Genomic DNA, 16459 nt, shown 5'->3' with positions numbered 1-16459 from the left:
TAATAGCCTACCAACCAAAAAAAGTCCAGGACCAGAAGGATTTACAGCCGAATTCTACCAGAAGTACAAGGAGGAGTTGGTACCACTCCTTCTGAAACTATTCCAATCAATAGAAAAAGAGGGAATCCTCCTTAACCCATTTTATGAGGCCAACATCATTCTGATACCAAAGCCTGACAGGATACAACAAAAAAAGAGAATTTTAGACCAATATCCCTCATGAACATTGATGCAAAAATCTTTAATAAAATACTGGGAAACCAAATCCAGCAGCACATCAAAAAGCTTATCCACCATGATCAAGTGGGCTTCATCCCTGGAATGAAAGGCTGGTTCAACATATGCAAATCAATAAATGTAATCCAGCATATAAACAGAACCAAAGACAAAAACCACATGATTATCTCTATAGATGCAGAAAAGGCCTTTGACAAAATTCAACAGCCCTTCATGCTAAAAACTCTCAATAAATTTGGTATTGATGGAACGTGTCTCAAAATAATAAGAGCTATTTATGACAAACCCACAGCTAATACCATGCTGAATGGGCAAAAACTGGAAGCATTCCCTTTGAAAACTGGCACAAGACAGGGATGACCTCTCTCACCACTCCTATTCAACATAGTGTTGGAAGTTCTGGCTAGGGCAATTAGGCAAGAGAAAGAAATAAAGAGTATTCAGTTAGGAAGAGAAGAAGTCAGATTGTCCCTGTTTGCAGATGACATGATGGTATATTTAGAAAACCCCATTGTCTCAGCCCAAAATCTCCTTAAGTTGATAAGCAACTTCAGCAAAGTCTCAGGATACAAAATCAATGTGCAAAACTCACAAGCATTCTTATACACCAGCAACAGACAAACAGAGAGCCAAATCATGAATGAACTCCCACTCACAATAGCTTCAAAGAGAATAAAACACCTAGGAATCCAACTGACAAGGGATGTAAAGGACTTCTTCAAGGAGAACTACAAACCACTGCTCAGTGAAATAAAAGAGGACACTAACAAATGGAAGAACATACCATGCTCATGGATAGGAAGAATCAATATTGTGAAAATGGCCATACTGCCAAGGTAATTTAAAGATTCAATGCCATCCCCATTAAGCAACCAATGACTTCACAGAATTGGAAAAAACTGCTTTAAAGTTCATATGGAACCAAAAAAGACCCCACATTGCCAAGAAAATCCTAAGCTAAAAGAACAAAGCTGGAGGCATCAAGCTACTTGATTTCAAACTATACTACAAGGCTACAGTAACCAAAACAGCATGGTACGGTACCAAAACAGACATATAGACCAATGGAACAGAACAGAGCCCTCAGAAATAATACCACACATCTACAGCCATCTGATCTTTGACAAACCTGGCAAAAACAAGAAATGGGGAAAGAATTCCCTATTTAATAAATGGTTTTGGGAAAATTGGCTAGCCATAAGTAGAAAGCTGAAACTGGATCCTTTCCTTACTCCTTATATGAAAATTAATTCAAGATGGATTAGAGAGTTAAATATTAGACCCAAAACCGTAAAAACCCTAGAAGAAAACCTAGGGAATACCATTCAGGACATAGGCATGGGCAAGGACTTCATGTCTGAAACACCAAAAGCAATGGCAACAAAAGCCAAAATTGACAAATGGGATCTAATTCAAATAAAGAACTTCTGCACAGCAAAAGAAGCTACCATCAGAGTGAACAGGCAACCTACAGAATGGGAGAAAATTTTTGCAATCTACTCATCTGACAAAGGGCTAATATCCAGAATCTACAAAGAAATCAAACAAATTTACAAGAAATAAACAAACCCCATCAAAAAGTGGGCAAAGGATATGAACAGACACTTATCAAAAGAAGACATTTATGCAGCCAACAGACACATGAAAAACTGCTCATCATCACTGGCCATCAGAGAAATGCAAATCAAAACCACAATGAGATACCATCTCACACCAGTTAGAATGGCAATCATTAAAAAATCAGGAAACAACAGGTGCTAGAGAGGATGTGGAGAAGTAGGAACACTTTTACACTGTTGGTGGAACTGTAAACTAGCTCAACCATTGTGGAAAACAGTGTGGCAATTCCTCAAGGATCTAGAACTAGAAATACCATTTGACCCAGCCATCCCATTACTGGGGATATATCCAAAGGATTATAAGCCATGCTCCTATAAAGACACATGCACACGTATGTTTATTGCAACACTATTCAGAATAGCAAAGACTTGGAATCAACCCAAATGTCCATCAGTGACAGACTGGAATAAGAAAATGTGGCACATATACACCATGAAATACTATGCAGCCATAAAAAAGAATGAGTTCGTGTCCTTTGTAGGGACATGGATGCAGCTGGAAACCATCATTCTCAGCAAACTATAGCAAGAACAGAAAATCAAATACCGCATGTTCTCACTCATAGGTGGGAATTGATCAATGAGATCACTTGGACACAGGAAGGGGAACATCACACACCAGTCCTATTGTGGGGAGGGGGGCAGGGAGGGATAGCATTAGGAGATATACCTAATGTAAATGACGAGTTGGTGGGTGCAGCACACCAACATGGCACATGTATGCATATGTAATAAACCTGCACGTTGTGCACATGTACCCTAGAACTTAAAATATAATAAAAAATATATATATATATAATGGTCCAAAAAATGTATAATTTGTGTGCCATAAGGACAAGTGAGCAAGAATGGGACAGAAGCAATGTTTTAGGATGTAATGGTTAAGTAACCGTCTAAAACTGACAAAGGACTTAAAGCACAGGTTCAATAAGTGCCTTGAATATCAGCCAGGAAAAATGTAAAGAAAATTATACCTAAGAACACCAGAGTAAAGTTGCTGGTGAAAACCAAAAGTAAAAAATAATTAATAATACCCTTTTCCCACCCTAGCACTACTGGGCCTGCAGGTCTCTGTAAAACCACAAATGCAGGTCTCTGTTCCACAGGATGGGATTTGTTAAAGTTGTTAATAATAAGGCCTACTTTAAAAGATACTAAGTGAAATTTAGAAGATGACAAGAGGGTAAAACTGATTACTATATTCGGAAATGCTTGGTGATACTGGATAAAAATAAATACAGCACACCCAAATACAGGATGATACTTTGTGTAACAAACAGAGGTATCATTTCTCAGAATGCTTAGTCCTGTATCATGATAGTCTGTGCAGTGTATGCACGTAAACTGCCAAAATATGGTGTGAAGATTGGCCTGACAAATGATGCTAAAGCATATTGTACTGGCCCGCTGCTGGCCCACAGGTTTCTCAATAGGTTTGGCATGGGCAGGATCTATGAAGGCCAAGTGGAGGTGACTGGAGATGAATACAATGTGAAAAGTATCGATGGTCAGCCGGGAGCCTTTATCTGCTATCTGGATGCAGGTCTGGCCAGAACTACCAGTGGCAATAAAGTTTTTAGCACCCTAAAGGGAGCTGTGGATAGAGGCTTATCTATCTCTCACAGTACCAAACAAGTCCCTGGTTATGATTCTGAAAGCAAGAAATTAAATGCAGAACTACACCGGAATCACATCATGGGCCAGAATGGTGCAGATTGCATGCACTACTTAAGGAAAGAAGATGAAGATGCTTACAAGAAAAACCTCTCTCAATACATAAAGAACAGCGTAACTCCAGACATGATGGAGGAGATGTATAAGAAAGTTCATGCTGCTATACGAGAGATTCTAGTCTATGAAAAGAAGACCAAGAAAGACGTTAAAAAGAAGTGGAATCTTCCCAAAATGTCACTTGCCCAGAAGAAAGATAGGTCAGCTCAAAATAAGGCAAGCTTCCTCAGAGCTCAGGAGCAGGCTCCTGAGAGCTAAACCAAACAATTTTTCATGAAGATTTTTCAGATAAGGACAATAAACTTATTGAAAAAGCAAAAAATAATAATAATTAATAATAATCTTCTTGAAAGTGGTCAGAGAGAAAAGGCATTTCCAAAGAAAAAATTGCAAGACTAAAAGTTGACTTCTCCCTAGAAAACAATTGTCAGAGAGCAATGTAATATTAATAATATCTTCAAATGACTTTAAAAAAATAACTGCTAGCAGCCAGGCATGGTGGCTCATGCCTGGGATCCCAGCCCTTTGGGAGGCCGAGGGGTGGGGATCACCTGAGGTCAGGAGTTTGAGACCAGCCTAGCCAACATGAAGAAACCCTGTCTCTACTAAAAATACAAACATTAGCTGGGTGTGGTGGTGGGCATCTGTAATCCCAGCTACTCAGGAGGCTGAGGCAGGAGAATCACTTGAACCTGGGAGGCAGAGGTTGCAGTGAGCCAAGAATGCACCATTGCAATCCAGCCTGGGAGACAAGAATGAAACTCCGTCTCAAAAATAAATTAATTAATTAATTAAAATTAAAAATAACTGCTAGCTTAGAATGTCCTACCTAATAAAAATATCCTGGCCAGGCGTGGTGGCTCATGCCTGTAATCTCAACACTTTGGGAGGCCAAGGTGGATAGATCACGAGGTCAAGAGATGGAGAGACCATCCTGGCTGGTAAAACCCTATCTCTACTAAAAATACAAAAATTAGCTGAGCATGGTGGTGTACGCCTGTAGTCCAAGCTACTCAGGAGGCTGAGGCAGGAGAATCGCTTGAACCCAGAAGGCGGAGGTCAGTGTGAGGCGAGATCACGCCACTGCACTCCAGCCTGGTGATAAGCGAGACTCTGTCTCAAAAAAAAAAAAAATCCTTTGAAAAGTCAAGGTGAAAGACAGACACTTGAGATAAACAAAAACTGGGACAATGTTTCATCAGCAGATTCATAATAAAGGAAAATAAGCCCTTCAAGTGGAAGTTTCTTATTAATCTTTTCTAAGAATAAACTTTTGGCTTGATTACTCCCAACTAGCAAATATTTATATTCATATTGTATTTCATTTGTTTCTGCTTAAGGATTCCAACAGAAAGAGAAAGAGAGAGAGATTAGTAAGTAAAAGACAATGCCCATCAGTCAATGAACAAGTGGATAAAAAGACTGTGGTGTATATATATGACAGAATACTACTCAGTCATAAAAAGGAATTAATTAATGGCATTCGCAGCAACCTTGATGAGACTGGAGACTATTATTCTAAGTGAAGTAACTCAGGAATTGAAAACCAAACATTGGGCCAGGCGCGGTAGCTCACACCTGTAATCCCAGCACTTTGGGAGGCCGAGGCAGGCAGATCACGAGATCAAGAGTTCAAGACCATCCTGGCCCACATAGTGAAATCCTGTCTCTACTAAAAGTACAAAAATTAGCTGGTTGTGGCATTATGTGCCTGTAGTCCCAGCTACTCAGGAGGCTGAGGCAGGAGAATTGTTTGAACGTTTGAACCCAGGACCCAGGGGTTGCAGTGAGCTGAGATCATGCCACTGCACTCCAGCTTGGGTGACAGAGAGAGACTCTCTCTCAAAAAAAAGGAAGGAAGGAAGGAAGGAAGGAGGGAAGGAGGGAAGGAGGGAAGGAGGGAAGGAGGGAGGGAGGGAGGGAGGGAGGGAGGGAGGGAGGGGAGGGGAGGCAGGGAGGGAGGGAAGGAGGGAAGACAGGGAGGAAGGGAGGGAGGAAGGAAGGAAGGAAGGGGAGGAAGGAACGAAGGGAAGGAAGGAAGGAAGAAAACCAAACATTGTATGTTCTCACTCACAAGTGGGAGCTAAGCTCTGAGGATGCAAAGGCATAAGAGTGATGCAATGGACTTTGGGCACTTAGGGAGAAACGGTGGGAAGGGGATAAGGGATAAAAGGCTACAAATTGGGTGCAGTGTATACTGCTTGAGTGATGGGTGCACCAAAATCTCACAATTACCACTAAAGAACTTACTCATGTAACCAAACACCATCTGTTCCCCAAAAACCTATGGAAATTAAAAAAAAAAAAAATTTAATAAAAAATTAAAAAATAAGAAAAAGACAGGCAAACCAATTATTTTTAATGGATAAAAGACATGGGCAGCCATTTCTCCAAAGAATATAACCAATGGCCAACAAACATATGAAAACAAGCTTAACATTATTAGTCATTAGAAAAAAATATAAAAATAGGCCGGGCACAGTGGCTCGCGCCTATAATCCCAGCACTCTGGGAGGCCAAGATGGGTGGATTGCCTCAGTTCAGGACTTCAAGACTAGCCTGGTCAACGTGGTGAAACCCTGTCTCTACTAAAAATACAAAAAATTAGCAGGGTGTTTTGGCACACACCTGTAGTCCCAGCCACTCGGGAGGCTGAGGCACAAGAATCACATGAACCTGGGATGTGGAGGTTGTAGTGAGCTGAGATGGCACCACTGCACTCCAGCCTGGGCAACAGAGTGAGACTTTGTCTCCAAAAAAAAAAAAAAAAAAACAAATATATATATATACACACACACACATATATATATATATCTCACTATACACTGACCACTATGGCTGATGCTATCAAGTGTAAGGACATAAAGCAATCTTGACTTATCAGATTATGCTAGAGATGTAAATCAGTACAACCACTTGGAAGGCTGGCAGCCTCCACTAAATCTAAATGTATATATACCCAATGTATCAATACCCAATTACTCGGAAATTTCACAATAGGTATATTCCCAAAGGGAGAAATATATATATGTGTGTGTGTACACTAGGGCTTTCCTCATATAGCACAGAGCAACTGATTTAGGAAAAATGTATCCCTACAGCTTGGCCTATTCATTTGCTGACAAACTTATATTGCAAGTGAGATGGAAGCCAGAGTAGTTTTAGGGTGGTGCAGCATGCAGAAGCTATTATTCAGATGCCTGTCTCCACACAGAGTAGGATACAAAGCATTTAAGAAAGTTGATTGATTGTGGTACATCCTGAGTAACTGAACTCTAAAGAATATCCTTATGGTCTTCATCTAAAGAGAGTTTCCTAGCCTATTCTAATTTGCACCAGAAAGTTTTATATTGCAATAAAATTGACCTCACTGAATGGAAACATTACCAACTAGAGGAGGCGGAGGGCTTATTCAAGCGGCTTCTAAAACTTGAACAGGATCATATCAGACTTACAGGAGAGGAAGGCCAACACATGGGCCATATGGTGAGTGTTATTTATCTTGATTCATTCTCTTCCATGTAATTTTCTCATCTTAAATTATATACAACTGACACCACTCACTCTGACAATGCATTTCCCCAACAAGCCACCGTAAATCTTCTCCACATCTGGCCACTGGGTTTCCAATAAGAGAGTATCCTTCATTGCAAGTGTACACTACATTTTTCCCCACAGGAAACGTTGTACCTTCATCCTAAACAAAAGTAAAAGACGGAAAAGGAAAGTGTTTGTCTATTTTGCATTAACAAAAGTTTTCTTTACGTACATTTGGTCTATAAATCATAATCATCAGGCAAGCCGCATTTAAATAACTGATTCGGAAAAGTGTCCATAAAAACATTTTCCTCTATATAGTCAATAACACTAGCACCACCATTAATTGAAATAAAACTATTAATACCACTGTCTATAATGTATTGATTGCTCCCAAAATGCTAAGGACTATACTAAGCATTCTACTAAAATTACATTCTATTAAAATTATTTGGACACTGTCCAATTAATTTCTTTTCCTTTTACTTTTAGGAAAAATCAGTTCTTTATCAGATTTGGAGAACATCTTTGCCAGTCAGCTCTTCATATTAAGGTATTACCAGGCCGAGCATGGTGGCTCATGCCTGTAATTCTAGCACTCCGGGAGTCCCAGGCAGGTGGATCACCTGAGGTCAGGAGTTCGAGACCAGCCCAGCCAACATGGCAAAACCCTTTCTCTAATAAAAATACAAAAATTAGCAAGGCATGATGGTGCATGCCTGTAGTCCCAGCTACTCAGGAAGCTGAGACATGAGAATCACTTGAACCCGGGGGACAGAGATTGCAGTGAGGCTAGATAGTGCCACTGCATGCCAGCCTAGGTGACAGAGCAAGACTCCGTCACTCTCTGAAAAAAAAAAAAAGGTATTATGAGCTGTTCATTGACAATACTGCCTACAAAATGCCAGCATGAACACCCAGAAATTTTCTAGTCCAATCAGTATGTTCATGAAAGTTCAAGTTTCTTGCTGATAACTTTCAGGGGAAGCATAATGTTGATCTTCTCTCATCCTAAGCTCCTACTCCGCACCATATGTATGGAATGCTGCTGGGGCTGGGTCAGATTCAAGAACATTTCACTAGCCTATAATGCCAGGAAGTGAGCTTTCATGTTGAAGCAAGGAGGAATTTGAAGTCTGAGCCTGGGGGTGGAATGAAGGGTAATCATACTTACTCGGGGTCTCTCTTTCCGTACCCTTCTCATTCTCTTCCATCCAAGGGGATGGTGAAAAAACTCAAGCCTAGGAGAGGGCTTAGAGCTCAGGCCTTGACCAGCTCTACTTTAGGGATTAAACAAGATTTCCTGGTATCTCCTTCCCATTGTCAGTATGCACTTCCTGGCCCAGTCTGGCTCAATCATGGAAGTTAGTAGGAAACAGAATGGGCCAGGTTGATGCTGAGGTTTGAGGGAAATGGGGAGGAGCACATCTTCTCTTTTGACTCATGATCCTATTCCTTCCTCTACCTTGCAAAAACATAACAAAAACTTTTATATGAGGAAGTCTGATTCAACAGTGCACAAACATGGCTGTATATCATAATCACTTGTAGAAATTAAAAAATAGACTCTCAGGCTCTACTCCCAACCTATCAAATCAGCAAATGTGGAGGACAAGGGAGAAACAATCATCTCTAGTTTTAAGTTCCCTGAGTAATTCGGATGCAGCCAGTCCACAGAGCAATATTTGGGACTCTTGGCTCCTAAAACGACACCATATGCACTGCAGTTGGGAACAGCAGCCTCATGGCTTGCTAACGTGCATGAGTTTGCTTGGCCTATTCTCTGAGCATATGTTACATTCAAGAACTCCATGAATCATGGTGACTGTGGTAGGACAGAATGGGTGGTAGAGATTCTAGGTTCATTTTCTCTCTCTCTCTCTCTCTCCCCCCTCCAAACACACACACCGCGAATATACAACTTTCATCTCCCAATAGTGCCTACATTTGGGGAAACCTCAGTAAATTTTCAGTGAACGCATGGTAAAGGGCCTGAGATTTGAAAAGCAAAATCCCTCGTGAGCAAAGCAGTGCTGGTAACATAGAAAGAGTCCTCAAGAACAATATCCTGTGTGAGACATGAAAAGGCACCACTGGGGCTTCAGGCCAAAGCCTCATCATAAAGACTGAGAGTAGCATTAACTAAAATGTCCCAAAAGCCAAGAACAACAAAAGTCCCTAGAATGACAAATGGCAGATGACTACTCCTCTTTCCTGAACAGGAAAGTTCAATTGCTCAAAGTAGAATGATGCATATCTCACTAGACACTAGCTAACTGTCTTATTGACTCCTGGAATAAACCTAATACTTCATCCCAGGGCCTACAGTTATGAGGGGGGGAAAAGCCTTCTCTCAGTGGCAAAAATAAGAGAAGTTCTGTAAGTTAAAGAGTAAACTTGTAGATTCGCAGTTTGGTGTTTCCAGTGGCAATGTTTAGCAGCCCTCTGGCATGATTACATGTTTGATTCACTGAGTGGCAGTAATTGCCCACACCACAGAAGATACACTGCCTTCTGCAGAGTTCAGATCACCTTGGGCCAAAGAAAAAAGTCACACACTAAAACCCTCACCACTAAAACTAATATGCACATATTTTTTGCACAGCTTCACCATGAAAGAAGAGAATAGGTTATGGGCTCAGTAGAGAGATAGAAGTTGAAGCATTATAAAGGAAAAAAATATCTTTCATAACCAACTTGAACAAATCCATCTTTCAAGGCAGGAGGTGATGGACAGAATTTTGTTGGAACCAAAGACAAAGGAAAGCAATGTGGTTCAAGCAACCTGCAAGAAACAAAAAAGGAATTAATGTGATTGATTTGCACAGTAGAATAATTATTTTGCATTACATTGGATTTCTCCTTTGTATCTGAAGGAACACCATTCACTTAAGTACATTGGTGTAATATTTCTGTCATTCTTAGAACCAAATATCTGCTTACATCCTGTAGTAGAAAACTCAAACATAAACTCAAGCTAACAAAAGACAGTGATTTCAATAGCTGCTGGGTCAGTAGTATGAAAAACAAACAGAAAGAATGAAAAGAAAAAGAAAGTCTCTTGGCCAACATAGTACTTTCTGCTTCCTAGAGGTCATCTGTTTCAAAACCTACTTTTCCTCTTGCTGTTTGGGTCTGAAATTCATTTAATACAGAATTAATTCTGTATTGAAAATAAGGTATTGGACGAGGCGCGACAGCTTCCGCCTGTAATCCCAGCACTTTGGGAGGTCAGGACAGGCAGATAGCCTGAGGTCAGGAGTTCCGAGACTAGCCTGGCAACAAGGTGAAACCCCATCTCTACTAAAACTACAAAAATTAGCCAGGTACAGTGATGCACATCTGTAATACCAGCTACTTAGGAGGCTGAGACAGGAGAATCTCCTGAGCTTGGGAGGCAGAGATTGCAGTGAGCTGAGATCCCACCACTGTACTCCAGCCTGGGTGACAGAGTGAGACTCCATCTCAAAAAAAAAAAAAAAAAAAACCAGAAGGTAATTAATTAGAGTTAGTGACCCCAAAAGAGAGGTAACACAAAATTATAACTACCTTTTACTAAGCATTTACTATATGTCAGGCACCATGGCAGCTGCTCTGCACATGTGCATTATCTCAATTCATACAGCAACACCATGAGATACATGGAAAAAACAATGGCACAGAAAGTTTGAATAACTTGTCCAAGATTATGAACTAATAAATATCAAAGCTGGATTTACGTCTAGTCAATTAGGCTCCTACAATTGTGCACCTTCTACCTCTCACAAGGCAACAGAGAAACAGGAAGTCTTAGTGTCTACATTTTTTTCTGAACGTGTATAACTGAAAGCACATTATTTGGTGAAGGCAAGTTTTAGTAAGGCTTGGAGTAAATCTTAAATGTAAAAGCAAGATGGGAGAACAGAAGTCCTAATATCATCCCACAAATGCCAATCCTGACACTTTACCATCACTATGACCATCTCTTGAGGGAGCCTGTAATAAAGATACTGATAACGATGACATCTGTCATTAAACAATGGTTTTCAAGACTGCCTCTAAGGTCAAAATAACACTAATATTATCTCCACTCCAGAAACACAAAATCTGAGAGAAAGCAGTACAAATAGACTGGGAGTGTGGCCTCCTTCTCAGCTGAGTTCCTTATAATCTTGCCACACTCTGAGGAAACTGTGGCAAGTTTAATTTTCCTATTCGTGCTGAGAAGAAAGACACTTCCCCTCCCCTGAGCACCAAGAGTGAAAAATCTCTTCAATGCCTTTCTTAGGATGTGCCTCTCCTCCTAGCTTTATGTTGAAAAGCAGGAAAAATGCATCCTCTCAGAGATCTCCTCCCAGACCCTCATCCTCCCAGAAACATGAGCACAGCAGCCAGCACCCTCTTCCCACCATAATTCACGTGCTTGTCAGCTTCCTCAGTCAAGATATACTGATGAATGCTGGATTACAAGGCACCGAAGATTTAGGAATAAGGCTTCCCACCTCCCTATGCTTCTACCAGATACCCAAACACCTCATCTCTTTCTTCAATTCACATGACCTTCGAATTATCTTACTAGAACATATTGCCAACTCCAGTCTGCAAAAATTACTAAGGAGAATGTAGAGTGCGGCATAAAGAATTCTGACCCAGGGCTATGATTCATCAACTGAGCATTTCTGAGATGGGTTTTGCAAGGTCCTGACAAATGAGAAGTTAGTGCCAGGCTACTCGGTTCACCCACCAAGATATTCTCCATCTCAAGCAACTGGCTCTATGCTTAATCCAAAAAATAAATGAGTAAGAATGGTATATCTGAAAAGTAATACAAACTTTAATGAATGCTTAGTAATCACTTTGGGTGCTAATCTCATTTAATTCTGACAATAACAATAAACAGATCATCTTAGTATCAGTTTATCTGCTATTATCATGCTAATTTTAGAGATGTGGCCAGTAACTTGCCCAAGGTCACACAGCAAGTAGTTGGCCAAAACAAATGATTGAATGATCGTATCCACTCAGCTGGACTACTTCCCAATTACCCAGCCTTTTGTAACACTTGTTTCAGGAAAACCTGAAGCACACAGAGCAAGCTCCTTCAACTCACCCTAGTGCTAAGGGACAAAGCAGTCCCTGGTAAAAATAGCCATTTAACTTCTTTATCTCTCTATCTCTCCACAGCAGCAATCATGTGTTCCACGCTAACTGAAGAGGGCACTGTGTTCTATGCAACTGCCAGGGGGTCGGGTCTCCATTACCTCAAGTGCTCCAGCTCCTCGTCTTCACATTGTGTGCTTTCTGTTGTTTCTCCAATGCAGGATCTCCCACCCCCACTGGGAGGTGGGTTATTGCATTCTCGGCTCCTTGTTTTCTTCCCTTGAACACAGGGGCTCCAAGAGGACCAGCAACTCCAACCTCCATCAACCCCTCCTACAAGATGAGAAAGAGGTTGATCAATAAGTTCTTAAAGAGGACTTGGGAACTTAGTGCTATGCTTCCTGCTAACAAGTTAACTGGAGGAAGAGATCATTCTGGATATTGATTACCTTCACCTTCATTGAGGTTTTCTACAATGTTCAGAATGGCTCTACACATAGACTAGGAATGTCCATATTAAGGTTGCCTTAGTGAACCTAATAATATCCTTTATTTGTTGATTATTTTACAACTGTTTCAAAGCACTTTTATGTACATTGTATCATTTATTTACTTCTCACAACAGTGAATGGAGGTGGGCAGGAAATCTGTTACCATTCTATTTAATTAGATAGCAGAACGGGGTGCTTCCATTTTAACAGATAAGGGGAAATCCAAGCCACAAAGGAATGAATCTCAGTTGTACAATTTTAATTTACCAGAACAGGCCACTTGGAGAGACATTTGGGGATAAAGATGCCTTTGTAATGCTTGTCTATAAGCTTCTTTAGTCTAGTCTTATATTTATTCATTTATCATTCATTTAGTGACTTCTACTAATCAAGCCTTTTGTCAAGCTCTGGGAAAAAAGAAAGGAATCAAACAACCCTGACCTTAAGTAATGAGTGTTCTAGAAGAGAGAGACATGTAAATAAATATAGAAACAAAAGTATATAGATTGTAGTCACACTTTGACTACTCATAAAGTCAATTTCACATAGCCCTGTACCAAGTGCTTGAAGCACCATGTACACTGTAGAGCACAAAGCAGATGTTCAACAAATATTTATGAGTGATTGATAGTACATCATACAGAATAGAAATAGAAATGTTTCAAAGATCATGCCATCAGAAAGTTTAGGCAATGCAAATATACAAATTCCACAGACCTTTGTTACAGCAAAATTTTATTGAGATAATTACAGAGGATGAAGGTGTTTTAATCGTAACTCTTCCAATAGAGAATGGGAAGTGGAGGGCACAGTGGGGCTGTTAGTTCAGATGCATAAATAGAGATAACAGCAAAGAGCCTTAATCACAGTAGCTATAATCTGAAAGTAGGAAAGGGAAGGAGGATTCCAAATTCATTTGAGACTTCACCTCTTCAAAGATGAAGCATCTCAAGGAGCAGAGAAACAAGGTAATTCCCTTTCAGTGTGTACAGGGTGACTAGAGAAAATTCACCCCACTGACCTGCTTGATTCCCTACGAGGACTCCTTGCTCACACGCTGCACCAAATGTGTATGGTTTGCAATGGCACAGACAATGGGTCCCCTCAACAGTGGCCAAACCACCATTTTGACAAGGCTGGCAATGACAGGGGTCAAATTCATCCAGATACTCTTCAAGAGCCCGTTTCAGGTATAGTTTTTTCACAGAGGCACAAGGTACTTCCTTTACCAGCTCATACAAAGGTGTCAGCTATAGAAATAAAGACATCATAGTCAGTAATCAGCAATTTAGGCAAGAATATTTTGCTTTTCATGTTTAGGCACGACTCTCATTAAAACAAAATCAAAAGCCACTGGTAAGTTTGTTACAATTGTTTTTTATTCAAATACAAAAGAAAACATTGCACTCTCTTTGCAACAAAATCAAGACAAACTTAGGGAAAATTAGGGTCAGATGGGGGAAGAATTTTTTATGTATCTTTTGTGCATACATAAGATTAAAAAAAAAAAGAAAAAAAACAGGTCAGGCGCTATGACTCATACCTGTAATCCCTGCACTTTGGGAGGCTGTGGCAGGGAGGATCACCTGAGGTCGGGAGTTCGAGACCAGCCTGACCAACATGGAGAAACCCGTCTCTACTAAAAATACAAAATTAGCCAGGTTTGGTGGCTCATGCCTGTAATCCCAGCTACTCAGGAGGCTGAGGCAGGAGAATCACTTGAACCTGGGAGGCAGAGTTTGCGGTGAGCCAGGATTGTGCCATTGCACTACAGCCTGAGCAACAGGAGTGAAACTCTGTCTCAAATGAAATAAAATAAAATAAAACAGGCCATTCATTTTCTAGTTAATGGAAGATTATTTTGAAGATAATACATTACCACCCCTATTGAAGACAGAAGAAAAGGAAATGTACTTAAATTACAGCAAAGAAGCAAGTGAAATTAAATTTAGAATTAAATTTCCTGACTGAGAGATTTAACGTATCTCTTAGTGGAAATCATGGATTCTTTCCTCAACGAGAAATTTAAAACAGGTAAACATTATTACTCTGCGTTGGCTATTTCAGAAGAAAAGCAACTTTGAAATCACAGATGTACTAACTCAACTTTAACAGTCTGCTCTCCCAGGAACAAAAACATCTCTGCTTTGTAGGATTTACCAGTTTCTGCAGTGTAGCTACTCTCACCATAGTCAATTTCAGGCTACCACCATGGTGTCTGAACTGGGAAGAGATACGCACCATTGGTTCCTGAGAGCCCAAGCTCTTCTGAACACAATGGCTTTGCATAGTCATATACCTGTACCTACATAGTGCCTTTTCTTTCTCTGTTCCTTTTTTGTGCTGCTAAAAATTTAGCATAAATATGAAAATTTATAGTCCTATGTGGAAAAGTACGTAGACACTGTTAAAGAACATGTGTCTTTCTCTAATCAATAATTTAATCTAATCAAGAGTTTCTAAAGATTTGTATGGGATGCTGACAATGAATATAGGCCATTTTAAATATTAACAGATGGTCCTTTAAGATAAGACTTTCTGGGAAAAATTCATCCTCCCTCCCTCACTCGTATTTGGAAACCAATGGGTACTGTATGGGGGTTAGGTGAGTACTTGAGGACCTATTGCAATTTTTGAGTTTATAAAATGTATCTCTGAAAATCAGGCTTTGCCTGGGACATTGACTTTCACACAGGGAATAGATCATAGAATCGGTTCTGCTATAATGTTTGTTTTGATAAGGTGAATTTTTTCCACTGAGATTGATATACTGTGAAAATTCTGAGCATAGCACAGATTTGGGGTTTTCTTATGTACATCTATGTCCACATGAAACACAGGGTGAACACAAAATGCTTCACACAGCTGAAACAAACCACACAGGAATACACAAAACTCATGCGTACTCATGTGCGTGGACAAACACAGACACTCACACACCCCTCAACATCTATGTTAGTTCACTTCCTACATTATAAACTATACCTGTTCACATCTGCTGTTACAAATGTCTGTCGGGTTTCTGACTGCTGTTCTTCTACCACTTCACGGTAACTCACAAGCCGTAACCCTTCTAGCACCCAGAAAGTTTCAGGTCTTTTTCTAAGTAATGCACCACACTTATTGTAGTATAGACACATTTTTAATAATTTAACATGTATAAAACCAGGCAACTATTTTTATTGGCACCTATCTTTTTCATATGAGTGTCACAGATGATAAATTTCAGTGCTGTGTCTCTAACCTGATTTTTTTCTATAAGCCCTTTATTGTGCAATTTTGCATAGCTCAATGATTTTTAGAAACATGTATGTTGCAGTATAAAGGAACTGATGATAACAATAAAACATCTTAAAATTCTGCCAGCCAACTTGTTACTATCGTAATTTGTATGACTTCAGGAGCCCACGAGCCATGGCCACACAAAGAAAGGTGATAGGAACATAACAGAAGGCAAACCTACATGCCTTCCCCTTGCAAGAATCTATAACTCCTCTGAATTAGGGACCAAGGAAAACATAACCAAACTTAGATCAAAAGTTAAAAATGCAAATTTTGTCATTAATTTCTCTTGGAAGTTTCAAGACATTTAACATTTGCAACAGAAATTGAATAACACACCTTCTGTTTCTTATTATTATGTGTTCATTCATTTTACTCTACAAAATATAATTGGGATATAGAAAATGCTAATTACAGCCATGTCTGTTTAACCATCTTGATTTAACCACCTTCATTTTCCTTATGCAAATAAACATGACGGCT

General features: G+C 39.9%; 2 protein-coding genes across 3 annotated transcripts in view; one reads left to right on the top strand and one right to left on the bottom strand.

The window, feature by feature from the left end:
- The window catches only part of C7 (complement C7), an 83557-nt gene that overhangs the window by 18255 nt on the left and 48843 nt on the right, over nt 1–16459 (bottom strand). For both annotated transcript variants that reach the window (XM_033179449.1, XM_033179448.1), the window contains 4 exons: nt 13716–13944; nt 12365–12536; nt 9822–9909; nt 7152–7284 (listed from right to left, as the gene is read on the bottom strand). In XM_033179449.1, the coding sequence (XP_033035340.1) occupies nt 7152–7284; nt 9822–9909; nt 12365–12536; nt 13716–13944 (622 nt within the window). The remainder of the gene's footprint in view (nt 1–7151; nt 7285–9821; nt 9910–12364; nt 12537–13715; nt 13945–16459) is intronic.
- LOC117065058 (60S ribosomal protein L5-like) lies at nt 2797–4040 on the top strand. The gene has a single exon (XM_033179451.1). It carries the CDS (start codon nt 3171–3173, stop codon nt 3843–3845), a length of 675 nt encoding a protein of 224 aa, XP_033035342.1. The 5' UTR covers nt 2797–3170; the 3' UTR covers nt 3846–4040.

Source organism: Trachypithecus francoisi, unplaced genomic scaffold (assembly GCF_009764315.1).
Source record: "Trachypithecus francoisi isolate TF-2019V2 unplaced genomic scaffold, Tfra_2.0 Lachesis_group2, whole genome shotgun sequence".
Lineage (NCBI taxonomy): Eukaryota > Metazoa > Chordata > Mammalia > Primates > Cercopithecidae > Trachypithecus > Trachypithecus francoisi.
This window is presented reverse-complemented; position numbering and strand designations above follow the sequence as displayed.

Bases quoted from the DNA above. Each gene is read 5' to 3' on its own strand.
- LOC117065058 (XM_033179451.1), top strand. From the start codon at position 3,171: ATGATAGTCTGTGCAGTGTATGCACGTAAACTGCCAAAATATGGTGTG.